The 27,570-nt window shown below is 34.3% G+C and overlaps 1 protein-coding gene across 2 annotated transcripts in view; it reads right to left on the bottom strand.

The window, feature by feature from the left end:
• dsb (debris buster) overlaps window positions 1–27,570 on the bottom strand; it is a 353,068-nt gene that overhangs the window by 257,662 nt on the left and 67,836 nt on the right. For both annotated transcript variants that reach the window (XM_069829468.1, XM_069829469.1), the window contains exon 2: window positions 374–1,404. In XM_069829468.1, coding sequence (XP_069685569.1) covers window positions 374–521 — 148 coding nt within the window. In that variant the 5' untranslated portion in view covers window positions 522–1,404. The remainder of the gene's footprint in view (window positions 1–373; window positions 1,405–27,570) is intronic.

Raw genomic sequence — 27,570 nt, 5'->3', positions numbered from 1 at the left:
GAGAATTCGTATTTTTAGTTCTATATTTATGTATATGGCTTTCACAGTTATTAAAATATCCGTGAAAATATTTTAATAAAATGAAATAATAAATTTGTTTAACGTTGAAAACTTTAAAATGTTTAAACAACAATTCAGTTGAGTAATCTTTCTGCTTTTTTTGAGCAAAATTTTAATACTTTTTCGTGTAGTAAAATTAACGGTTATAGGTTGGTTACATATATCTGTTAAGAAAAAGGGACACACAGAGAAATATAACAGGCATAAGAATTAAACTTATCTTATATACAAGTCTAAGAATGGATACGACGAATTTTAAATATTTATATCTTAAAACAACATGCAATACAAACAAAATAAATAGTGTACTCACCATGATTGAATTTTCCTTGTTCCGATATCAGCATCTGAATGGGCGATGATCCTTCAGAACTTGCTGGAGTCTTCCGCATAGGTTTGATGCCGAACAATCTGTTTTTTGCCGACTGTCCAACTTTCAGGTACTGTTTGTGAAGCCCCATTTTGAGTGTTTTTTAAATAACTATTAATAAAATATTCACAAAAACTCACAAAATAATTAGAGAGCGATTCTAATGCCACAACCGGAGTCGAGCACAACTATCACAGTCTTCAAGTTCACTCCACGCTTCTGAAGGATCTGGCGCTCTCCGAGAGATGCAAATGCTATATATTTACTGTATGACAACCGTTCTTAAAATGTTTGATGACACTGTTTCACCGAACAGTCCTTCAGGACTGTTTTGCACTCACAGTTTCTGGAAATTGCATTTGATCCACACTTCACACTGCGTTCTTAACAACAACTCCGGACTGTTTACTAAAAGAATTATAAATATTACATTTGACGAAATCACCTGTATTTTCAGAGCTGTTACGTATTAGAATTTGGCCTTGTAGAGTAATGTTTATGTACAGAAGATATCTAATTTGTTCCGTGGCTTTCGTTGAAACCTCTTTATAACATTCAACAATATTTCTCGAAATGATCACATAAAAATATAAAAAAATCACAATATAACCATGAAAATTGTTATATCTTAATTTTCCACTATTTTATTTTTGAAATAAAGATTTTTTTGTTTAATAATTCCAGTCTAAAACATAAAGATACATTCGTTTTCACTTGTTTTGTTTACATTCAATTTAAAATACTGCTCACAGCGAATTTGATCGTCACTCTTACGACTTTAAGAGAGTTTATATCACAAAACACTTGAATTTTAAGATGCTGAGATTATTCCTGTGTCACTTGAACGCAAGTTCACTGCCACTTCACTGTCCCAGGATTGGATTCACGTGGTGCCGGCATACCGGTTGCTCTTCTCGCTGATGGTCAGCTGAGCAGCCAGAGCTTCTTCCTCCACCACCGATACCAGATCGAGTCTGAAACGAAAAGCGAATCACTTGAGAATACACCCCACTTCCCCTCTGATCCCCTCCCTCTTTAGTTCTTAAACACTTTGGTACGTTGCTATAGAGTACCCACTACCAGTAATAAGTAGGCCAAATGTCTCCGGTCTTCTCTCCCCACTTCACAACAATATCTCCTCCAATCCTGCTCTCCTCCTCTTTTACTGTCGTTTTCATTATTGCACCGACCGGTCTCTTGTACAGCAGTGTACTCTGTCATTTGTTGTCATGGTTCAGTTCTTACGCGAATTTAGATTTACGCTATTGCTACAAGTTTAGCGATGTGTTGTGCTAGATCAGCGGTGACCAAAACTCGAACGGCAGTGATTACACGCGAGAGAGAGTCTATGAAGTCGTAGCAAAATTAAAGTATGAGGAATATTGATTTTTCATGAAACCAAAGAAGATATTGTACTTCCACAGATGATATAATGATAATTCAGAGACTATAGTATAAGAAATTTGAGCTGGCTATATGAATATTTTTTGGTGACCGAGGCCATAAAAGAGAAAGAAGAAGAAGAAGTCTAAGAAGTAAAGAGACGGGGGAGAGGTACTTGGCATGAAAACTACAACCAGTGGTGGTTCGTGCACTAACATTGAGTTCCGCTAATAAAAATCGCAAGCTTTGCTGTATCAGTAATGTCACTACTGTCATCAAGAGCCAGTAAAATATATATGTTTTCTTACTTTTTTTTTTCTTTTAATATTCTTCATGAACACAATCAGAAATCTCCTGAATTCTCTTCTGGATATTTAGTCGAGAAAGCTCAGTTTTTCCAAATTAATTAACAACTTTCATTGGACAAATTATTTCAGCCACCTTCATCATTACGCTTTTATAAAACTCTCCTTCGTTGGAAGGCTGAAGAGAACGGGCTATTTCGTTCGCCACTAGATAGCGGCTTGCTTACATTTTATTTATGTCATCTTTCTCTTCATGACGATGATTTATGGCTGATTTCAGTTCATCATCATCATCATCATCATCATCCTTCACGAATTAGGCCTCTGTAGACCTGTTTCGGTCCCATCTAGCAGTCTTCTTAATGGTCTTCCTGGTCGACGATGTCCTCTAGGTTTATATTGCATCATAATTTTTCTTGGAGTTAAATAGCTCGTTTTATTACTACACTAGCACGTAATATTCAATCAGTTTCTCTACTGTATATTATTATTATTATTATTATTATTATTATTATTATTATTATTATTATTATTATTATTATTATTACTGCTGCTACTGGTAATGCTATCAGTACTGTTATTAATATTACTAGTATTATTATTTTATTATTATTATTATTATTATAATTATTACTGCTGCTACTGGTAATGCTATCAGTACTGTTATTAATATTACTAGTATTATTTTATTATTATTATTATTATTATTATTATTATTACTGCTGCTACTGGTAATGCTATCAGTACTGTTATTAATATTACTAGTATTATTATTTTATTATTATTATTATTATTATTATTATTATTATTACTGCTGCTACTGGTAATGCTATCAGTACTGTTATTAATATTACTAGTATTATTATTTTATTATTATTATTATTATTATTATTATTATTATTATTAAATCAATAACTAGTAAATAACTGATAATAATCATCAAAAGATTTAAAAAAATTAAAATGGCGATATAGCATAGTAATTATTTTATCCTTGAAGGGAAGATGTAGACCTATATATTCAAGCACTTGTATAAGAATTGTGGTAACATTTGCTGATAAATAATAATAATAATAATAATAATAATAATAATAATAATAATAATAATAATAATAATAATAATAATAATAATAATACCTGTTATGCCTGTGTATTCCGCGTAATGCCCTGTAATGTCGCTTCTATATACTACTATTAATTGAACAGTAGATAAAAGCAACATATTACATTTTCTCCGACAGAACAGCGAATAAATTCCTCTTCCCATTCTGCACAAAACCTTCTGTTCCTGCTCGTAGAGACAGAGGGTTGTAGAGCGACAAGGTGCCTACACTGCTTACCTTCAGTACGTGAGCGAGACAGAGAGCAATGTATAGGAAACTCCCCTTACCAGTACGAATATCTGTGATTACACGATGTAATCACGACACCCGCTTTGGTCACCGCTGTGCTAGATAATGGAACAAACAGAAGCAAGAATCAGACGTCAAAATCTTACGCTTCCGAGTTCAATGATTTACAAGCTAAAAGTTATCTCATTGCGTTAAAAAGAAGGAGCGATCGCACGATATTCTTCTTCTTCTTCTTTTTTTTTTTTTTTGTACCGTACCTGGAAACTCAGGCGTCAGTACCAACTCCAAGGATCAACATAGTTATTTGTTCAGTTGGGCGATCAGCATTGGAGTACTTTTTAAAATTCCTTTATTTTTACGACGCTTTATCAACTACGATTACTATCTAGCGTATGAGTGGAATTCAGGTGACTAATACACGACTAGAAGAAAGTATATGAAGATTAGAAGAAATAAAATACTATAATACAATGTTAGCTTCACCAAAACGTTTGAACGGAGCCGCCATTTACAATTGTCTATTCTGTAAACAAATGATGATCACAAAGCATGTTTTATAGCAGGGCCTACCTTCTTTTTATCCTCGAAGATAGTACCGTACAGAATTTGCAGTTTGAAATATATATATTTTTTTCGTTGTTGGTAACTCCATAGCATCTATTAGATGCTTTATGGTTGTGCTAACAGATGGAGTTACTTGTCAACAATGTTACGCTAAAACGTGTGTTCAGGTTACTGTCCAGCGACAGTCCTGATGTATTTTTATATTTGTGATGATTGGTTAATTAATATTAAGCCGGCACACTCACATTCATACAAATTTCCAGACTCTAGACGCCCAGGGAATTCCTCTTCTTCAAGAAAAATTCACCGAAAGCCAAGCCCGGGAATCGAACCCGGGACCAGCATGCTGACCAACAGACCACGGAGGCAGTCAATTTGAAATATTGGCAAACAAAGAAACAAATGCTATAGTAGTGATGAAAACAAACAAATGCTAGGGAAGCGATAAAAATTGTGCGATAAGCAGCCATGATTGGTTGAAAGACGTCCTTTCGTGCCGATTTATTGGTAAAAAGTAATATGACGTAGTAAAAATGTAATAGTCAATTAAACCCCACTCGAGTTTTGATTTTCTCTAGATAAATCAAAAACTTTAGTGAGATTACTGTTGACTATTACACTTTTACTACATCATACTATTTTTTACCAATAAGCGGTACGAAAGGACGTCTTTCAACCAATCATGGCTGCTTATCGCACAATTTTATCGCTTCCCAGCATTTGTGATTTTATCACTACCTTAGCATTTGTTTCTTTGTTTGCCAATATTTCAAACTGCAAATTCTTTGCGGTACTATAAAACATGCTTTGCGTCGTCATTGGTTTCCCGCATAGATAGTCGACTGAAAATGGCGGCTCCGTCCAAACGTTTTGGTGAAGGTAAGATTAGTGAAATAGAATAAAGTAAGTCAATTAATATCTATCTTATTGTATTAGAGTAGGCCTATTTTATTTCTTCTAATCTTTATATACTTTCTTCTAATCGTCTAATAGTCAATTAAATCCCACTCGAGTTTTGATTTTCTCTAGATAAATCAAACCTCTAGTGAGATTACTGTTGATAATGCCAGCCAAATGAGTCGCTGAACATGATGAACATGACGCATATTTCTGAAGAGTTCTGTCATTCACTAGTGTAAGTGTTCGTGAAAGTGTAGTGTAGGGAATTTTTTTTATTGCATTGGGTTATTTTATGACGCTGTATCAACATGTAGGTTATTTAGCGTCTGAATGAAACGAAGGTGATAATGCCGGTGAAATGAGTCCGGGGTCCAGCACCGAAAGTTACCCAGCATTTGCTCGTATTGGGTTGAGGGAAAAACCTCAATCGGGTAACTTGCCGTACCGGGATTCGAACCTGGTTTCGCGGCCAGACGCGCTGACCGTTACTCCACAGATGTGCACTGTAGTGTAGGGAATGGGTGAGGATGATGCGGAAGGGAGAAGGGAAAACCCGGTGCCGGCACGTAGCTTACTCCTGTCGAATAGCACCAAGGGGGCCGTCAGGCTTAACGTCTCCATCCGACGGACGAATCACTATCACATGTGACATGTGCCTTCCCTTCATGTACACTTCGGAGAGATTTGGCATTTAACCCAGGCATATTGGTGCACAATCTAGTGATTAGAAGTTGTGCACCGCCATCTCTCCTAGTCCCGAGGTAGGATTTTGGATTAAAATTTCTGACCCCGCCGGGAATCGAACCCGGGCCGGCTAGTCTGGAGGCAGACACGCTACCACAAAGCTAACTCGGCGGAAATTTTACTGATATGTAGTGCTAGTGTTGACGTCATACAAAATTTTGTCCAATATTCTTTTGAGAAGATCACTCCATATGTAGATGAAATTATTGGGGATCATCAATGTGGTTTTAGGCGTAATAGATCAACTATTAGCCAGATATTTTGTATTCGATAGATAATGGAGAAAAAGTGTGAGTATAAGGGTACAGTGCATCAGTTATTCATAGATTTCAAAAAGGCATATGACTCGGTTAAGAGGGAAGTATTATATGATATTCTTATTGAATTTGGTATTCCCAAGAAACTAGTTCGATTAATTAAAGTGTGTCTCAGTGAAACGTACAGCAGAGTTCGTATAGGCCAGTTTCTGTCAAATGCGTTTCCAATTCACTGCGGGCTAAAGCAAGGAGATGCACTATCATCTTTACTTTTTAACTTTGCTCTAGAGTATGCCATTAGGAAAGTCCAGGATAACAGAGGGTGTTAGGAATTGAACGGGTTATATTAGCTGCTTGTCTATGCGGATGACGTGAATCTGTTAGGAGGAAATCCACAACCGATTAGGGACAACACGGGAATTTTACTGGAAGCAAGTAAAGAGATAGGTTTGGAAGTAAATCCCGAAAAGACAAAGTATATGATTATGTCTCGTGACGAGAATATTGTACGAAATGGAAATATAAAAATTGGAAATTTATCTTTTGAAGAGGTGGAGAAGTTCAAATATCTTGGAGCAACAGTAACAAATATAAATGATACTCGGTAGGAAATTAAACAGATAATAAATATGGGAAATGCCTGTTATTATTCGGTTGAGAAACTTTTATCATCCAGTCTGCTGTCGAAAAATCTGAAAGTTAGAATTTATAAAACAGTTATATTACCGGTTGTTCTTTATGGTTGTGAAACTTGGACTCTCACTTTGAGAGAGGAACAGAGATTAAGAGTGTTTGAGAATAAGGTTCTTAGGAAAATATTTGGGGCTAAGCAGGATGAAGTTACAGGAGACTGGAGAAAGTTACACAACACAGAACTGCACGCATTGTTTTCTTCACCTGACATAATTAGGAACATTAAATCCAGACGTTTGAGATGGGCAGGGCATGTAGTACATATGGGCGAATCCAGAAATGCATATAGAGTGTTCGTTGGGAGGCCGGAGGGAAAAAGACATTTAGGGAGGCCGAGACGTAGATGGGAAGATAATATTAAAATGGATTTGAGGGATGTGGGATATGATGATAGAGAATGGATTAATATTGCTCAGGATAGGGACCAATGGCGGGCTTATGTGAGAGTTCCTTAAAAGCCAGTAAGTAAGTAAGTAAGTAAGTAAGTAAGTAAGTAAGTAAGTGCTAGGTAACAGAACCAACCAAAGAGTGTGACTCAAACATAAACATGTTACACTTGTAAGTTCAATGATCTACAAGCTAAAAGTTAGGCTATAATAATTCTGTGAAAGGACGGCAATTTCACCTTTTCTTATTCTGTCCCGTACCTAAAAACCGTGAAGCAAACACTGTAAGATTCCATGAAGTTCTAACGTCCTAATAATACAGATTATTTCCTGCTAATGAAGTATTTGTCATTTGTTTTTATGCTTGAGTCCTTTCGCAAATTTATTAAGTTATTGTAACAAGTTTACCGATGTTGTGCTAAGGAATAGAACCAACAAACTGACAGTGACTCAGTAGCCAAACTATTGCACTCGTAAGATCAATTATCTGCAAACTAAAATTATATAATTATGTGAAAAATGGTGATTTCATGATCTTCTGTCATTCTTTTTCTTCCAGTGCTATACCTGAACACTTAGCTTCAGCGCCAACTCCTTGAATCCTAGAGGTTACATATTCAGTGAAGGAATCAGTGTAGGATTCCATGACGTTTACATGTCCTGAGTAATATAGATTACTTTCTGCTGATGAGGTACTTGTCATTTGTTTTTATAGTTCACTTCTTCCTCGAATTTACTACTGCAACAAGTTTACTGACGTGCTGTTGTAATAGAATCAACAAACAAGTGACTCAGAAGTGAAAATATTACATCGTAAGTCAATGATCTATAAGCTTGAAAGTTATATAATTCAGTGAAAGAACGACGATTTCAAAATATTTTCTTCTTCTTCTTCTTCTCCTCCTCCTTCTCCTCCTCCTCCTCCTTGTGCCGTATCTGAAAATTCAGACGTGGGCGCCAATTCCTGCAATCCTCTTGGTTTATTTGTTCAGTGAACTTCATCCTAGTTCAGACCTGCAGCTCCTCAGAGCGACTGCCTTTTTACTCCCTTCTACCTAGAGATGGCCGATATTTCACAAACCGATATTTTGTCACAGGTATTTTTTTGTCACAGATAAACCTGTGACTGATGACGCGAAATATCTGTGACAAAATATCGCTATCGAAATCTGCTCCGTATTCAGTACTCTGTCACCGTTGCAACGTCTGCGACTGATATTTTCTCCTCTACGTCGTGGGTTTGCGCATGCGCATGATACAATAACAGCAATCGGGCGGTGGTATTTGATTATCTTTTCGCGATATTTTGTTCAATATTATTTTTTTTCAAAGTGATGTTGTGTTGCAAAGTTATTATCAGCATTATAATAATATAATCATGAATCTGACATTTTATTTTCATATTTCAGTCTGTAGGCTATATATGTTTTACAAATATTTTATGTATTCCCCCGAGATCTTCACATTTTTATATTGCTGTGAATTTATATTAATGTATAAGTATTTCCCACTCAATTAAAACCGAACGAGACAAAACTGGCTAAACTAACCTTGAGGCAGTTTCCTTCGTATTCCCCTTGTACACCTTGCATATACGAATCTGTGACAGGTCAGGTTTGGTTGGTTTAAGCTTTTATTATGCCTAGACATATACGATCAACGATTAAACTAGCGTTGAGGTAGTTCCCTTCTTACTCCGCATATACACCTTGCATATACGAATCTGTGACAGGCTAGGTTTGGTTAGTTTAGGCTTTGTTATGCCTTGGTTATACGATCAACTGCATCTCCACAAAAAATCAAATTCAACTATTTTCACTTCCGAAATCACCGAAACTACCTCTGCGCTAGTTTAACCCGAGCAACTGTCTCTCCACAAAAAAAATTCCTTATACATGCAATGATTTTCACATCCGAAATCGCCGAAACTACTTCAGCGCTAGTTTCACCATCTTATTATAAATGATACAGTGATTACACGATTTAAATAATAATACCATTGGTTACCAATACTTTATCTTGTGTAAAATCCTGTCTGAACAACTGTTTTGTTTTGAAATTATTTTCCATTGTTTTTCCGAATACTTATGTTTCGTTAATTTTTATTCTGACTCAATATTAAAATGTTAATGCACGACTTAAAATAATTTATCCATTATATTATATGCAATAAAAAAGATCAATTTTTAAAACGATTAGGGTAATCACATAACCTCAATTTCTCCATACCCAACTATATTAAAAAATTATCAACTGATTCCATATCTACAATCAACTACGATATAACTGATAGAACCTCTTGGTATATGAGGTTAACTTTTTACAAGTTACTGTTGAATTAGATTAGTATTTTATTTGTTAATGGTATATGTACATAATTTATTTGTTAGATTTTCCCATATAAACCACTGATGTGTGTCGTGTATAGAGAAATCGTATTCACATTGCACTGCTCTTCAGTATTTCCTGTTAATTTTTATCGGTGTGACAAAATATCGGTGTAATACATGCATATTGTGCTTACGTATCGATATAAAATATCGGTGTGACAAAATCACCGATAAAAGTCACAGATATTTAATTGTCACAGTCACAGTTGTCACAGATACTTGAAAATATCGTTTAAGCTCAACTCTAATTCTACCCCACCCACCTTTTCTACCAGAGTGGTCATGGCGTTCTAGTTGCGCTCGTCTATATCAACATTCATTCTAGCGGCGGCAGGTACACAATACGCGTACTGCAGTTCGAAGAAAACTGAAACATGGCAAAATCTAAAGTCGTGAAGAAATTCTACTTCCAAAGAAAATGGGAATATAATTATTTTGTTGTTGAAGAATACGAAAGGATTGTTTGTTTACTGTGTCCTTTCCAATTTATTTCTACTCGTCATTTCAATATTAAACGACATTTAAACAAAGTCCATATTAAGAATTATGGAATAGACGAACTTTCGAGTAAGTTCATTATTACGAACTGTATATTGGTTATTGCTCAGGATAGGGACCAATGGCGGGCTTATGTGAGGGCGGCAATGAACCTCCGGGTTCCTTAAATGCCAGTAAGTAAGTAAGTAAGTAAGTAAGTAAGTAAGTAAGTAAGTAAGTAAGTAAGTATATTGGTTACTTACTTATGGGATATTTATTCCGCGTTTAATTTCCTCCCGAGTATCGTTTATAAAAAGTTAATTACATAATCAATCCAGCCGGGACTCGAACTCACACTAGATCGTAGCCTCACGTATCTTCTGTTGCTTTGCTTAAGGTACTGGCGTTCCTATTTCTTCCCCCTGATTAAAAATGCCTCCTCAAATGAACTGCTTCTTCTGTTTCTTCCACTGTCGCTTTCAATATTTAACCGGTTTTGTGACGTATTTGTACAAGGATGTCATATGTTTATATGGTTCAGTACTCCAACGAAATTACCGGCATGTAGCGTGAAGTTTACCGGTATAATGTACTAAATAATAAAGCTAACAGACTTCAGATGCTGACTCATACATCAAAATAGTAGTGTTTGCTTAGTCTGACAAGTGACGGTCTACAAGCTGATGAAGTTGTGAATACTATTACAGAAAAGGAATTCCGACAAAGTTCAAATATACGAGTAATAGATGAGAAATTCAATTAGGAGAGCTGTATTGAGGGAGAGAGTTCATTTACTTGCCATAATCTTAGTACAAAGATGAGCTCATCTCGAACCTGAAAATCTACTTTCTGCACATTTAAAGGAAAAAATTTTCAATAATGTATTATTATAATACATTGTTCTCTTAAATTGACTGAGCATATTGGGAATTAAATCAGTGGTTTTCCCAAAATACGCTGTGAAATATTTCATATAAAACAATTTGAATAAAATTGTATCAATTTTTTTATTGAAATATCTCAAGAATAGTCCTCTGAAATTAATGATATTATTTACGGTTCATCCTATATATAAATAATATAATATATGAGTTATTAATGAAGTTACAATATACGTTGGTACACTTACTTAATATAAATTTGTAAAATAAATAATTAGATATTCGTGTAATATATTGCTAGTCAGCGATGTATGCAATGGAAGGTATAGTAATTAGCCAAAGTACCCTATTATCTCCTGACTTAGTTTCCTCATGAGTGATGCCTTATTGGTGTCACTTATGAGGTTCGAACCTGTCCTCGGATAGTTGATTAAGCAACAATAAACAGCAACATCTATTGACATTTATAAACGAAGTTAAATGTCTTAATTTTGGAATTACAGAGGATGCATTTCGTGTTTAATACAGAAAAAGAAAGTTAATCTACTCAAATGGGTGCATATTAAACTATTCAAGTTACGCTTATCTTTTGAATAATAGTTCAAGGAAATGAACTGTAAGTTCTAATAGGCCTATAACTTGTGAAATGTTAAAGGACATTCCTAATATAGTAGTATATTAAGTAATTTCATGTCATATTTGTGACACATTTCGTTTCAAGTTCCTATATACTGTGGCATAAACATAACCAATGTATATCCAAGTAAAAAACCGTGCGTACTAGACCAAAAAATATGACGTCACTGACTGATCTGGGGTTAGTTGAAAGCCAAAGTCAAGATACGCTATAAAATATAGTCCCATAAATATTTCATTATAGCTAACGTTTTTACCCACATTATGTCAATTCAAATCAGTTCAATGTAATTAATCATTATGCTAGGTCAAAATAAATCTAATGTAACCTATACATAAACGTGTACCTGATATTTTCTGTTTATCACAGCGTAGTGATACAATAGTATTGTTCTTGGCTTGGATAGATAACAATTACGCAATTAAAACGATATTAAAACAAAATAAATTTGGTGTCAAAAATCGATTCTTTGGGTATGTGTTTTTCGTAATCTACATGGTGTATAAACTTTATATTTGTATAAGGCCGGGAAGCATATTAAAACGTTTAGATGTTAAACTCTGCACCTGTCACCACGTCCCTTTTTTCACGTTTCAGTGCGTTTCTTTCGAATATACAATTTTTTTTTACAAAGAAAATACAAATTCCAGTGCTATGATTTTTTAGAAGATATTCATTACATACTGCTGAACATTTCCAACTGCAATGCATATTAATTCATTACTTACAATTTTATTTATAGGTTATTATATTAAGAAAAAATTTACCAATTTTTCAACAGCAAGTTCAAAATTTTACGAATAGAAACTAATATGCATATGCTATTGATTACTTACTTACTTACTTACAAATGGCTTTTAAGGAACCCGGAGGTTCATTGCCGCCCTCACATAAGCCCGCCATCGGTCCCTATTACGTGAAAGGTTAATCCAGTCCCTATCATCATATCCCACCTCCCTCAAATCCATTTTAATATTATCCTCCCATCTACGTCTCGGCCACCCCAAAGGTCTTTTTCCCTCCGACCTCCCAACTAACACTCTATATGCATTTCTGGATTCGCCCATACGTGCTACATGTCCTGTCCATTTCAAATGTCTGGATTTAATGTTCCTAATTGTGTAAGATGAAGAATACAATGTGTGAAGTTCTGCGTTGTGTAACTTTCTCCATTCTCCTGTAACTTAATCTCTCTTAGCCCCAAATATTTTCCTAAGAACCTTGTTCTCAAACACTCTTAATCTCTGTTACTCTCTCAAAGTGAGACTCCAAGTTTCACAACCATAAAGAACAACCGGTAATATAACTGTTTTATAAATTCTAACTTTAACATTTTTTGACAGCAGACTAGATGACAAAAACTTCTCTACCGAATAATAACTCGCATTTCCCATATTTATTCTGCGTTTAATTTCCTCCCGAGTATCATTTATATTTGTTACTGTTGCTCCAAGATATATTTGAATTTTTCCACCTCTTCGAAGGATAAATCTCCAATTTTTATGTTTTCATTTTGTACAATATTCTGGTCACGAGACATAATCATATACTTCGTCTCTTCTGGATTTTCTTCCAAACCTATCGCTTTACTAGCTTCAAGTAAAATTTCCGTATTTTCCCTAATCGTTTGTGGATTTTCTCCTAACATATTCACGTCATCCGTTATGTTATTGATTATAGTTCAGTAATCTTATAGCAGTGTTAGCTTCATACAGTACAAAATTTCAAATAAATTGCATAGTTAGAATTCATATTATGACTTTTATACAAAAAGGGCATTACTGTTAAATGTTTTATAACATATTTATGTACATGTCTTACTTTCAGGCATTCAATTATATTTTTTTTCCTTTTTTCCATTAAATACGTTCTTTGTCTTTAGACATTCAACATTTCATGCCTTTAACTTAAAAACTATAGTTGTAATGATTTTTTAAGGAAAAGTTATATTTCCGATTACATTTCATCTTAATAAAACTATTTATTCAAACTATACTGGGTGTTCATTTCAAAGTGTGTCATGACGTCACTGTTGTTGGGTCACCGATTTGAAGCGAGTTTCAGCTTATATGTTAGAGAAGTTGTCTATTATTTAAGGCGTTCTTCAATCTGAACTTGAGAACGTGTACGGTATAACTTGAACGTCGTAGCAACAGATGGCGGTCTGTACGGTCTGTGTGCTACCATAACCTCTTTCGAAATGTGTTTTGCGCCGGCAAGTCGTACGCAGGGTATTTGTTATCATCGGTTGCGTACGGTAACATTCCACAACACAAATGAAATGCTCCGTGTCCATGTTGACCGTCGAAGTTAATGTCAACAAATACGTAAGTAATCGTCTTAACCCTCTCCCCATATCCCGACAGTACGTATTTCCAAACAGTTCACATTCCTGCCACTACCGGCGTTACCGTACGTATCGGTACGTACTCTTCAGAATGAACGCCGTACTTGCTAGGCAACTTCTCTACCTCATAGGTTATACACCTCTGCGGAAGTGTAGGAAGACTGAATTCTCTAGGCTCATCGACTAGCCACATGACGGCATACAGCGAGCCGTGACACACTTTGAACTGAACACCCAGTATAGGAAAATGACTTAAGTTATACTGTCACGTGAAAAATTAAATTTCTCTATCCTGTCCAAATAAGCTTTCTTACCTTTTTTATACTGAACTATGAGTATTTCCAAACTTGAAAGAATGTGTTTAGCAAGTAGCCTCCGAGAGCTTGACGTAAATATACACGTGGGAGTATCAGAAATGCCGCCAATATGTGTGAATTACGTTGCGATTTCGCAGATGACAAACGGAATTATACCGAACGCAACTTAAATACAGGCTCATTCGACAGGCAATGTTAACCGACGACAAATAACGTAAACAGCAAGATGTTTGAACATAAATTCTGTCTTAACTTGTATAAATAATGAATGAAGTTGAATGATATTTCATTATATTATGATTTTACTATTTTTCCTCAAAAACGTCTACAAATATTAGCTCCATAAAAACACGCACACATTTTTTTTTTTACCAACGAATGCCATCTAATGGATGATTTGCAAATTTGTTCTGTTTAGATAGTGTCACTCACGTCTGATTTATAACTAATTCAGAGTCTGGTTATTTTACTTTCTCATTTTTCGAAGTACAAAGAGACTTTTTTTTGCTACAAATATTGATTTCAAGATTTAAATAGATGTAAACGTTTCGAACATCTGTGATACTGTAATAGATGTTTTTATGCCTTGAGTCTCCATATATTAAGTTCTCTTAACTATTGGACATAGGCCTACGTTGTTCGAAGGGATGTACGCCTGTAAACAGGTTTCGTTTAGTACGGCGCCATCCGAAAAGTGACATGGGCAAGTAATAACCCACTTAGCGGTGATTCAGAGCGTCACCTTCCGGCAATAAAATCTCGCGACTTACACGTTACATAGTAGGTGTAATTTATTGATTTATAATAAGTGGTGGAACTATAATCAGAATTAGGTTTTTCGGTAATACACCGTGTCCTAGAACTTGACATTTTCAACGCTTCGGAACTAGATACAGGTTCCATCATCAGGGCAAAAGGTAAGACCAGAGTAGACGACTCAAAATATTTAAGAGTAGTGTAACGGTTAGCATGTCTGATCGTGAAACAAGGGGGCTTTGGTTCAAATCCTGCTTGGGAACAGATATCTGGTTAGAGATAGATAGATAGATAGATAGATAGATAGATAGATAGATAGATAGATAGATAGATAGATAGATAGATAGATAGATAGATAGATAGATAGATAGATAGATAGATAGAGAGATAGATAGATAGATAGATAGATAGATAGATAGATAGATAGATAGATAGATAGATAGATAGATAGATAGATAGATAGATAGATAGATAGATAGATAGATAGATAGGTAGATAGGTAGGTAGGTAGGTAGGTAGGTAGGTAGGTAGATAGGTAGATAGATAGATAGATAGATAGATAGATAGATAGATAGATAGATAGATAGATAGATAGATAGATAGATAGATAGATAGATAGATAGATAGATAGATAGATAGATAGATAGATAGATAGATAGATAGATAGATAGATAGATAGATAGATAGATAGATAGATAGATAGATAGATAGATAGATAGATAGATAGATAGATAGATAGATAGATAGATAGATAGATAGATAGATAGATAGATAGATAGATAGATAGATAGATAGATAGATAGATAGATAGATACTACCTCCTAAATATCAACTCTTCCTCCTGAAATATTATACGTGTATCATTTTCTAGTATTTGTTTAATCTCGTACGGAAAGATACCGTAGTACAACGTCAGAACTCCAAGTCAGACAAAACAACTCATCTTACAAACATCAACACCCTAAATGAATGCAAACAACACAACTGGTTGTTGCTTGCAGTTTATGATGTAATCAATATGTGCATTGCCACGGGTACAAGCTACTATATTTGCATTTATCAGGTCGTACAGTTCGTTAAGAGGAAATCATATTTTACAGAACAAAGGACAGCTATATTGAAAAAAGAAAGCATAATATAAAATATAGGACTTCAATGGCTGATGTAGCAGTTTAACAAGGAGGACTTGAAAAAGACGTGACGGGTCAAAGGTGTGCTGATCCTTGAATACAAAGATGATTTAAAGAAGAATATTCTTACATACATGTTCGAGTCATCGGAATGTGACGTTCAAATGTTTATTCAACAGTAATCTAACTAGAGGTTTTGATTTTATCGATAAATCTGCGAAGTAACGAAGTACTCCAATACAATAAAATATTAATTGACTTACGAAAATACAACTGTCTTCAAATGCATTATTGTACCATCTCTAAATTACATATATTACGCTATATGGCAGTAGTGTGTTATGTTTAGCTGTTTTCTTGTTATTAGTTGTGCCAACTATGGAATTTGCATTGAACTCTGTGGAAGGTTACTAGTCAAAGAAGGCTTTGTTGATTCAGTTTCATTTTTATTAAAAAGTTGCATTCCACTTCAATTATCCGGATCCCAGTAATCAACGTCACTTGACAGATTATTTTCAATAAATCTTAGTATTAAACAATCTCTGATACGTGACTATTCATAATATCATATAGCAGAGGCTATAACATAACCTAAAGAATATAAACAAGTGTTACAAAAGTTTTAATTAGGTATGATGAAATAAACAAGAAAAGGTTTAATTAACGATGTTGAAATAAAAAATAAACAATAATTTTAAAAGGAACAATTATTGAAAGTACAATTTTCAAATTTGAATGTTTTAGTGGTTGGTGGTTCAGTTGATGTTATATTAGACGTTTGCGTAAAAGAAGTGGAACTCGTTGATGTACATGGTGTTTTCCTCAACTTATTCAGGATTTCCGAATGGTGCTCTTCATTTGTTTGTAAATAGGATTTCAGGGAAGCTTGCATAGCTATGACCAGTGATCTTTATTAATTATTGTTCTTGAATGCCAATGCGAGTCATATTTGAAAGTGCTGTGCATCGACTGGAGTGGTTTGTAATGTTCTGTTTTTTTGACGTCCAGACTAATGCAGTTTGAAATGTTGGCAAACAAAGAAACAAATGCTAGGGTAGTGATAAAAATAAACAAATGCTAGGGACGGATAAATTAAACAAATGCTAGGGACGCGATAAAATTGTGCGATAAATAGCCATGACTGGTTGAAAGACGTCCTTTCGTACCGTTTTATTGGTCAAAAGTAGTATGACGTAGTAAAAATGTAATAGTCACTGTAAAATTAATTGCCTTATGTGAGACACCACGAAACACAGCTTAACGTTTGTGTTTATAGATGTTGTTCCTGTGTTCTTGGAAGTTAATACAAGGAAACTTACGACATCTGCGTGGAATTTAGAGATTAAACGACAATAATACTAACCACCATGTGCATTGCTTTGACATTATGTCAAGGGCATGGTCGCAGTTTCAAACCCGACCTCAGGCATGAATATTTTTACGTTGTTAAAGTAATTCCTTAGATGAAGGCAAAACTACTTGCCAAGTTCGCCTCGTTTACTATGCTTGTGTTTGAAAAAAACTTTATGAGGTTTCAAAAATCCTTGAGCGATGGAGAGACTGAAAACCCCAGCAAGTTTTTAGTGTTACTGAATGGTTCGGGTTTTACATGGCATTAAATTTATGTACCGCTTCTCGTTATCCGATATATAGAGTCCGGATATTTAGACATTTGTAATAGTTAAAATATGTGCGCAAAAAGCCAATAAAAACGTAAAAAAGGCACAAGAATCTTTGAAAAAGGCATTAAAAATTAAAAAAGGCATATTGTATTTTAGCAATAAATTTAAATCATATCAACATAACTTTACTTTTTAACTTCGCTCTAGAATATGCCATTAGGAAAGTTCAGGATAATAGACAGGGTTTGGAGTTGAATGGGTTACATCAGCTTCTTGTCTATGCGGATGACGTGAATATGCTAGGGGAAAATCCACAAACGATTAGGGAAAACGCGGAAATTCTAGTTGAAACAAGTAAAGCGATAGGGTTAGAAGTAAATCCCGAAAAGACTAAGTATATGATTATGCCTCGTGACCAGAATATTGTACGAAATGGAGCTATAAAAATTGGAGATTTATCTTTCGAAGAGGTGGAAAAATTCAAATATCTTGGAGCAACATAACAAATATAAATGACACTCGGGAGGAAATTAAACGCAGAATAAATATGGGAAATGCCTGTTATTATTCGGTTGAGAAGCTTTTGTCATCTAGTCTTCTGTCAAAAAATCTGAAATTAGAATTTATAAAACAGTTATATTACCGGTTGTTCTTTATGGTTGTGAAACTTGGACTCTCACTTTGAGAGAGGAACATAGGTTAAGGGTGTTTGAGAATAAGGTTCTTAGGAAAATATTTAGGGCTAAGAGGGATGAAGTTACAGGAGAATGGAGAAAGTTACACAACGCAGAGCTGCACGCATTGTATTCTTCACCTGACATGATTAGGAACATAAAATCCAGACGTTTGAGATGGGCAGGACATGTAGCACGTATGGGCGAACCCAGAAATGTTAGTTGGGAGGCCGGAGGGAAAAAGACCTTTGGGGAAGTCGAGACGTAGATGGGAAGATAATATTAAAATGGATTTGAGGGAGGTGGGATATGATGGTAGAGACTGGATTAATCTTGCTCAGGAAAGGGAGGAATGGCGGGCTTATGTGAGGGCGGCAATGAACCTCCGGGTTCCTTAAAAGCCAGTAAGTAAGTAAGTAAGTAAGTAAGTAAGTAAGTAAATAAGTAAGTAAGTAAGTAAGTAAGTAAGTAAGTAAATAAGTATCAACATAACTCACATATTTACTTCATAGGTGACACATGTTGACTTATAAAATACTTTTCTTCGTGATTAACTGTCTTTTCACAAACCTTACATAACAAAACTGTTCCATCGGTTGAAAACACATGGGCACCAAATTCACTAACGTAAGCATGAAGTTAACTTTGCAATGGTTTACTGAATTTAGACATTCTAGCTAACCGATCTCATACCTTCTGTCACCCGACAATAACTGACTGTTCCTCACTCAAATTTCTTTCTCCTACAATAATAAACATGTGTAGCACAAAAATTTAACAGATTTGAAAATATGAAAGCAAACAAATTGAAAATGCTACGTGGCAACTTCTATGAGAACGAAGTTAATATTTAAAATTATAAAGTTGATTGTTAGTATCGTGAAGGCATGACAATATTATATTTGTAACTGTGAATTGTCGATCATTAGGCCTGTTCATATTGCAGCAATATTATTAAAGCACGAAAGCCTCGCAATAAATTACTTCTATTTACTATTCTTAGTAAAGTTAATATTGTTTCAAATATTTAAATTTCATATACATTACATTACAATTAATTAGAAAATTGCAAATAAACAATAAATATTGTTTTAAAATGACAAAAAAAAATAGCATAGGTTATTGAAATAGTAAGAAACACCTTAAAAGGCAAAATAGGCAAAATTAATTAAATTAAAATTGGGTCTATCACTTTGATTTACTCCAAATCGCTTTTATATCTATGCAAATAATGATATACTTCCACTCAGTAAAAAAGGCATTTTGCCAAACATCTGGACTCTACTGAACATATATTACTCTCATATTACATCTGACGTGACTTTAATTTAGAAAATAAAAAATTAGTTTTAGAGTATGTAAAAGCATTCGACGGTGTTATTGTTTGGGGTGGAAGTACAAAAGTTAATCTTACTTCGTTAAATTTACTACAAAAACGAATAATTAAAATTTGTTTGAAGAAACGTTTTGATTATCCAACTAAATTAATTTATCCTGAATTTAATGTATTTAATATTGAACAAATTTATAAATATACTCTGTTAAAATTTTATCATAAAAATCGTAAATTTTATATTACAGGCACATAATCAAGAAACAAAACGAAATAATAATTCAACATTAGTAGAACCTAAACGTTTCATACCCGCTAGTCTAAAGCATTGCATTCATTTTGGCCCTCGGTTGCATAATTCTTCAGCTTAATGACACCCAGAACTTCTAACATGTAACCCACTAACATATAACAAGAAAATTAGAAACGTGTTAATGTCTTCAATTTCATTAAATAAATTTATAGCCTATGTGTATGAATTAATCAGCCTATATTATATTTGTATTCTGTAATTTCGGAATATATATTTTTTCATAAATTGTTCTACACGTACGATATTATTCTTCTCTATGTTAATATTATATTATATGATTTCATTGCAGCTGTAATTTTAATTCTAGTTCCTATTTTATTTTCTATATTCCTCTTATATTAATATATTATATTATATAATTTCACTGTAGCTGTAATTTTAATGTTAGTTCCTATTTTATTTTGTATATTCTGTTATAGGCCTATTAATAATCTATCTGAATTGTGACCGAACACGAGCGCTGCTCATTCGGTCCTAAAATTTTGTTAATACTACTGTATCTTATTTTTTATATCGATTGTATTATTTTATTTTTATTTCTATTGTTGTAATTATATTCTGTATTCTGTATATTTAAATTTAAATAATAAATAAATAAATTCTATTCTAAAAAAATATTCTTAAAATTATTGAAGAGCGAAAGTTATTTATTAATAAAATACTGTTAATAAATTTGGCACTTTGCACCTTTCTACTGTTAATTATCCAATTATATGAGTAGTTTAAATTAATGGACTAAGGCCTAATATGTAGCTGAAAAAGTAATTATTAGTAGAATACCTACTGTTAAGTCCATTTAAATGGAGCAAAATATGATGATGTTGGCATCGTATACAAAAATGTGAGGTCCGCCTTTAACTTACATGTAAAGAGTTCATTGACAAATAAGCTCGTATCTTTCATTTGAAGTAGAGGATGAATATTAATAATGGCCTTACCACTTTATTTATTTATCTATTTATTTATTTCTCATCAATCTTGTTCTGGACATGGCGGATTTGATGCAAATTCTTTAAATCTCCCTCCCTCTGAATTGCGTCTTCAAAATACTCGCGTAAGGACCAACTAATATCCCTATCTACATTACCGCTTCATTTTTTGAGTCTCCAAACCTTGCCATACAGAGCTTACGTGGTTCATACACTATAACACGCCACTTTTAAGGAGAATTCGAGTTATGTCGAAGAACTGAAGCGACTAAGCTCAGTTCTACTAAGCCGCGTGTGTTACGCAACGGAATTTCCAGAAAAGTTTTGCGTACGCCGCTGTAAGAAAAGCTGTGTTTATTCACCCCGCTGTCTGCAAACAACACTCATAGGTGAGAAGAAGAATGCTATTTACAAGACATTGAGGTTTCTGGTTATCTGACGCGTTAGGTTTATTTACTTTTCTTTTTTACTTTCCGACGTTCTTATATGGTAAAGATTATTCAAAGTGAAAGACTCCCCAATATGGTAACAATTATATAATTGAACTAGTGGCTTATACAGCATATGCTGCAAACTAAGTTCATTAGATGTTCAAATAACAATTTTTCAGATTTACAGTATTTTGAATGAAGAATACCAGACATTTTGAAAGTTATTTGCTTCTGTAATAATGAAACATACTCTCTCTGAATGTTTCTTTTACGCCAAATGCTTTTTATTGACTTATCCACCTTCAGTTTTTGAGATTCAGCGCGAAAACGCAAGTAACATGGGTTTTTCATGTGGGAGTAAAGCAGTAGTTATTACAGGTCATTGTGAATTGTGATAGAAAAAAAGCATACAAGTAATAGTGTACCTTTACATTGTTGTTACAAGTATTACTGCTGTCAAACTATATTATTTATTTATTATTTATTTATTTATTCTGGTGTAGTTAAAGCCATCAGGCCTTCTCTTCCACACCACCAGAAATACAATTGTAGGTGAAAGTTGAAAAAATGTCAGGTTTTCTATGCTTTCGAACAATAGACATAGCATCTTGGTATAGCTATTGCATGTAGAGCTTGAAATATAGAGGGTAAAATAATTTTATCCTGCTAAGAGATCGGGAGACTGCATAATTTTGTACGCTTCTTATTTTATTAATAAGTAATACCGTTTGGTCTTTCCTTAGGAACTGTAATTTTTGCGCTCTCTTGAGCCAATACTGAAGATAATGACGCATATAAATATCTACACCGCACCGCCATTAAGTATACGAAAAAGACCCAATCTCATTTGATTAATAACTATAAAATATTTGATTTTTAATAACAATCTTACGTAGGTATTGTAGTTATTATATACTATACAGCCGCCACTCAGTTAATTATAGAAACGAAGATCTAATTTAAGAATTCTTTACATCTACTTGCATAACCCCAAAACGTTTCACTTTTATATCATCAATATAGCATTAATATGTATAATTAATGAAAAATAGTCACATCATGATATTAACTATAATAATATTTCATTTCTAATGGTAATAATGTCATCAAGCCACCTCAAATTTTGTAGAATTTAATATCCAATACACAGCTGTACTCAGAAAATTATACACCGCAGAATCAGACCTGTGAATTATTTTTAGTAAGTTTTGAAGTTTTTAATAATTAATTGAATTTGAGCTCTAAATGTGTCAGCAATCCTGCAGGTCATGGCCTTCGCGTGATATCTATTGTTTATTGTAATGTGTTTGTGTTTTGTTTATTTATTTAGTCATATTTCTCAAAACTGACGACAGATGGATTTTGTAAAACAAGAAAATGATGTAAGAAAATTGATATTTCACTGAAAACTGATATTTTTCTGAAAAACTTTGGGTTCCAAGCTTCAAAATGAGAGGTTATTTATTAAAATCCGTTCAGCCGTTTTCCCGTAATTTCCATTACCAGTTCAAATGATATATATAGAAGATGTGGACGACAGAAGAAACTGAAGTACTAGAAAAAAACGTGTCTATCTGGGGTAGAATACCCTACTGTTTGTGAAGAATTATGGAATAAAGCGAATAATATTACTTTCTTTCTTGTATACACTGTTTTAACACTTATATAATCACTGATTAACTGTTATTTAAATTAATAAATAACGACTTTACTGTGTTAACATTTTAAATAAAGGTGTTTCTCTCTTATACCGAATTTTGCACACCTCTGCTCCCTCTTACTTATTTGTCCGATTCCACAATCTTTTTCGTTATCATAACTTAAATACCCGGTCAACAATATCATAACACGCTAGAAATACCACTCCACACATCATCTCTTTATTCTTCATCTTTCACTGTTGCTACTTCTCGTCACTGGAATTCTCTGCCGCCTGAAGTCAAGGGCTGCCGAACTTGAATTTCTTTTAAATGTAAATTAGACCTAACGCGTTGCAAATATTTAATGAAATGTATTCCACTGTATTTATTTTTATTGCGTAATCATGTAAATTGTGTTTATTTATCACTTAACACCAATAATAGAGGTCAATAGAGGATAATAATAAATAATGAAAAATTGTTTATACCATTGAAACTGATCACAAAGATAATAAAATTAGTTGAGTCGCTGGCTGAGAAGAAACTGCCTACTGAAAGATGCACTGGAAGGAATGGTGAACGGGAGAAGAGTTCGGGGCAGAAGAAGATATCAGATGATAGACGACATTAAGATATATGGATCATATAAGGAAACGAAGAGGAAAGCAGAAAATAGAAAATACTGAAGAAAGGTGGCTTTGCAGTGAAAGATCTGCCCTTGGGCAGAACACTTAATGAAATGAATATGTTAACATAAACATTCTCCAAGATTGTGAAATATGTCATACATAGTTCCCTTATTGTGTAATTTACTTTATAGGTGCATCTATGATGAACATTTAATGTAGTGCCTTTCAGAAATGATGATTAATTGAAGCGATAGTATGCAACTAGTTGTACTAAGTACATTTAAAACTAGTTGGACTTACTTTCCAATTATGGAAGTCAATATTACTGCCAATAAGCTATGCACGCAAGAGGCACAGATGCAAATGAAGATGGTGTGAGGTCGTGACTGATTAGTCTTTATTGCGGCCTGATGAAGGAAACTGGACTTAGTGGACTTAAGATTTATAATTTAAGTATTACGGATTAAATAAACACCAATGAAATGTAACGCAGTGGATCAGGAAAAGGGTTGTGTAGGTAAACAAAATTATGTGTGAAAATTGTCAGAATTAATTGCATGAACAGTGAGAGTTTCGAGAAAATTAATATCTTATAGAATTATTGTTGTCCTTCAAAACTAAAAGTTACTGAAATAGTGGCAAAAATACCGGACCGGCCCTTGTAGCTGATTTCAGAGCCTTGTTCACTCCAGAGCACGATAGACTGGTAACTAAGACTTTCGTGGTTAGAATCCTGCCTGAGAAGGAAACTATTTTTTGTTCCTTATTCAAGTTTATTCCCAATACTTTTCGATTGCTAGTAAAATTCATGTTCTGGGAATAATAAGTTAATTAAGCAGTAAAATATCATTGCAATCGAAAAGTATTGGGAATAAATTTGAATAAGAAACAAAAAAAAAAGTTTCCTTTCCAGGCAGGATTCGAACCACGAAAGTCTTAGTTACCAGTCTATCGTGCTCTGAGTGAACAAGGCTCTGAAATCAGCTACAAGGGTCGGTCCGGTTTTTTTTGCCACTACTGTACTTTAAAACACTCAGTCAGCGAAAATCGAACTTTGTGGGTCACAACATACTGCATAAAAGAGGTCAGGATTTGAAATGATATAAGAGAAGATATGAAAGCTGGTCTTTTTATAGTATTAATAGTAGTAGCAGTATTGGTAGTAATAATAGTAGTTGTAACAGTTAAGGCTGATTCACAATAAACCGGGAACGAGAACCAGAATGAAAACGAGAAGCAGAGGACGTGAATATGAAAATTTTTGATTCACAATAAACCGAGAAAGTAGACGACTATGCATATCGATATGCATATCAATAACGATATGTAAAGTCGATATTACGCATTCTGATGTTATTTGTGTATAATTGATCAATGGCGTTCTTTCATGAGTACAAGGCAGCCAACATAAACACAGGTTAACCAACTTCGAAATTTCAACAAACATTTCATTAGGTACGGTACTATAAATATGCCCATGCATCTTTATTATCACAACCTATTTTAAGTCTACCATAACGTAAAATAATTAGAGAAGAAACATTTGTAATAGAACAAAAATGAATACAACAGTAGTTATTGAATTGAAGCATGAATATGTAGTGTGTAATACAACCAATACAGTAATAAAATATGATTCACTTACGATCGGTGTTCAAAGATGCAGCTATTTCTCATCTTTATACGAGGCGCGCCGCTTATCGTAAACGTGAGGATTTTCCTCAACACTCAATATTAGAATCTCATCAAATAAAACTTGCTCCATGATGCAACGCACAGAACAAAATAATGCATAGGTTATGTCACGGTCTTCTTGCTACAAAATATGTAGGACGACAAAATAGCTTTTAGATGGCAATAGAATGAATCTAGTGGGCTGTGATCGGAAACGTGAACGCCAAAGTTGAAACTTGGCCAACTCTCCGTTCCCGATCCCGGGCTCCGGCAAGCTTTTCGTTAATTGTGAATGCTCATATTTAAATGTATACATTTTAACAATTTTACCGTTTTCGTTTTCGTTCCGATTCTCGTTTCCGGTTTATTGTGAACCAGCCTTTATAGGCCATTCGCTATCTCGTGAAACCAAATTCAAGCTTACGCCGTACGGTGTAGCTTACAGCAAGAACCTTGTAGTGGGGTTATGTGAGCTAGTAGAAGCGAAGCGGGGAAAAGAAGCTTCTCAGTCCATTTTTTTCTTCCCCTGACGCGCAGGTAGGTTTCCCGAGTTAACGAATGGCCTGTAGTAGTAGTAGTAGTAGTAGTAGTAGTAGTAGTAGTAGTAGTAGTACTTATTTAAAATTGTTTAAAATGCAGAAGTTATCCAGTTTAGAAATGCAACATGGGCAAGAAAGGGCACATAAATTTTACCTGGAGCTCCCTCTGAGGTCTAGGGTTCTTTTCCCACGTTGAATTTGAACACTGAATAACACCTTCATTGAAAGAGTTATAAAATGAAATAGGTAGCCTACAGGCTACTGGCTACTGGGAAGGAAACTTTTTTTGTTCCTTATTCAAGCTAAGAATCTTATCATCCCTTAAAATTCATCACTCTAAGTATAAACTCAAGGGCTAGCATGGTAACCGAGTAACGTAGATCTTTTATAAAGCCTTACTTAAAAGTGGACAGTAAGGAAGGACTATGAAATTTAACAAGATTTTTCATGGAAAGATTAAACAACGAAGTTGAAAGAAGTAAAAGAAATTACATAATTAAAAAAAAAAAAAACGGAAAAGTAAGATACACGATTCGAAAGTAAGCTCATTTCATTGCAAGAATAAAAATATAAGAAAAGAAAAGAAAATTCGATATACCGGTCTGTAGTATGAAGAAAGAACATTCTATATCACGATAGCCTATGTTATTAGCTTGTGTAAAATAATTATAGTAGAACTATGCAATGCGAAACGAATCGAGAACTTTCCAAGGTACAGAACTCCTCTGGTTACTGCATCGTTATGCCTTAGTAACCTCTACCTCGGCTGCCTGGATAACATAGATCCTGGCCACCGGCGTGGCTTAGTCGGTTAAGACGCTTGCCTGCCGGTCTGAAGTTGCGTTCGGGCGCGGGTTCGATCCCCGCTTGGGCTGATTACCTGGTTGGGTTTTTTCCGAGGTTTTCCCCAACCGTAATGTGAATGAAAGGTAATCTATAGCGAATCCTCGGTCTCATCTCGCCAAATATCATCTCGCTATCACCAATCTCATCGACACTAAATAACCTAGTAGTTGATACAGCGTCGTTAAATAACCAACTTAAAAAAAAAAAAAGACATAGATCCTTATCCTGTCACGCACAAGGTGATGTCCTAGACTTTTCATTCAAAAAATCCATAGTGACACTTGTGGCGGACAATATCGCAACTGAGTATTTCTTCGGGGTTCTCCTGTTTGTCCAATATAGATATCGATAGTCAACGTCTCTCCATACCATTGCATTATTAATCCGCATTTCTCCGATGACCTGTCGTTACGTGCGGAGAAGGCTGTTGCATGGGCACGTGGAGCTTGTCTGCATCAACCGTGAATAAGCAACAAACCTTAGCACTGCCTACGAGTGTCGGTAAGGATGCATTCAGTTCAGGGTAAATACAATGACCACTTTGTAGCAATCAAATCAAGCAAACCAATCAATCCAATTCATCGGCCAATCAATTACGCGATCGATCAATCAAACAATCGACTAGCTAATCAATCGACAAATGAAAATATATATATATATTTATTTATTTACTTATATATATGTATATATATATAAGTAAATAAATAATTAAATAAATGTAGTCGATCAACCAATCAATAAGTCAATCCAATCCATCGAGCAATCGATCCATCAATAAATACATCGATAGCACCAATCAATTCAATCGATTCGCCAATCAATCATGCCGATCAACAAAACAATCCAATAAGTCGATAAATTAATCAATTCAATCGATCGACCAATCGATAAATCCAAATTATCGACCAATTAAACAATCGATCCAACCCATCGATCAACTAATCAATCAAACCAACTGATCATCCAATTAATCAATTACTAAATCTAACCG

This window comes from Periplaneta americana, chromosome 6 (assembly GCF_040183065.1).
Source record: "Periplaneta americana isolate PAMFEO1 chromosome 6, P.americana_PAMFEO1_priV1, whole genome shotgun sequence".
NCBI lineage: Eukaryota > Metazoa > Arthropoda > Insecta > Blattodea > Blattidae > Periplaneta > Periplaneta americana.
This window is presented reverse-complemented; position numbering and strand designations above follow the sequence as displayed.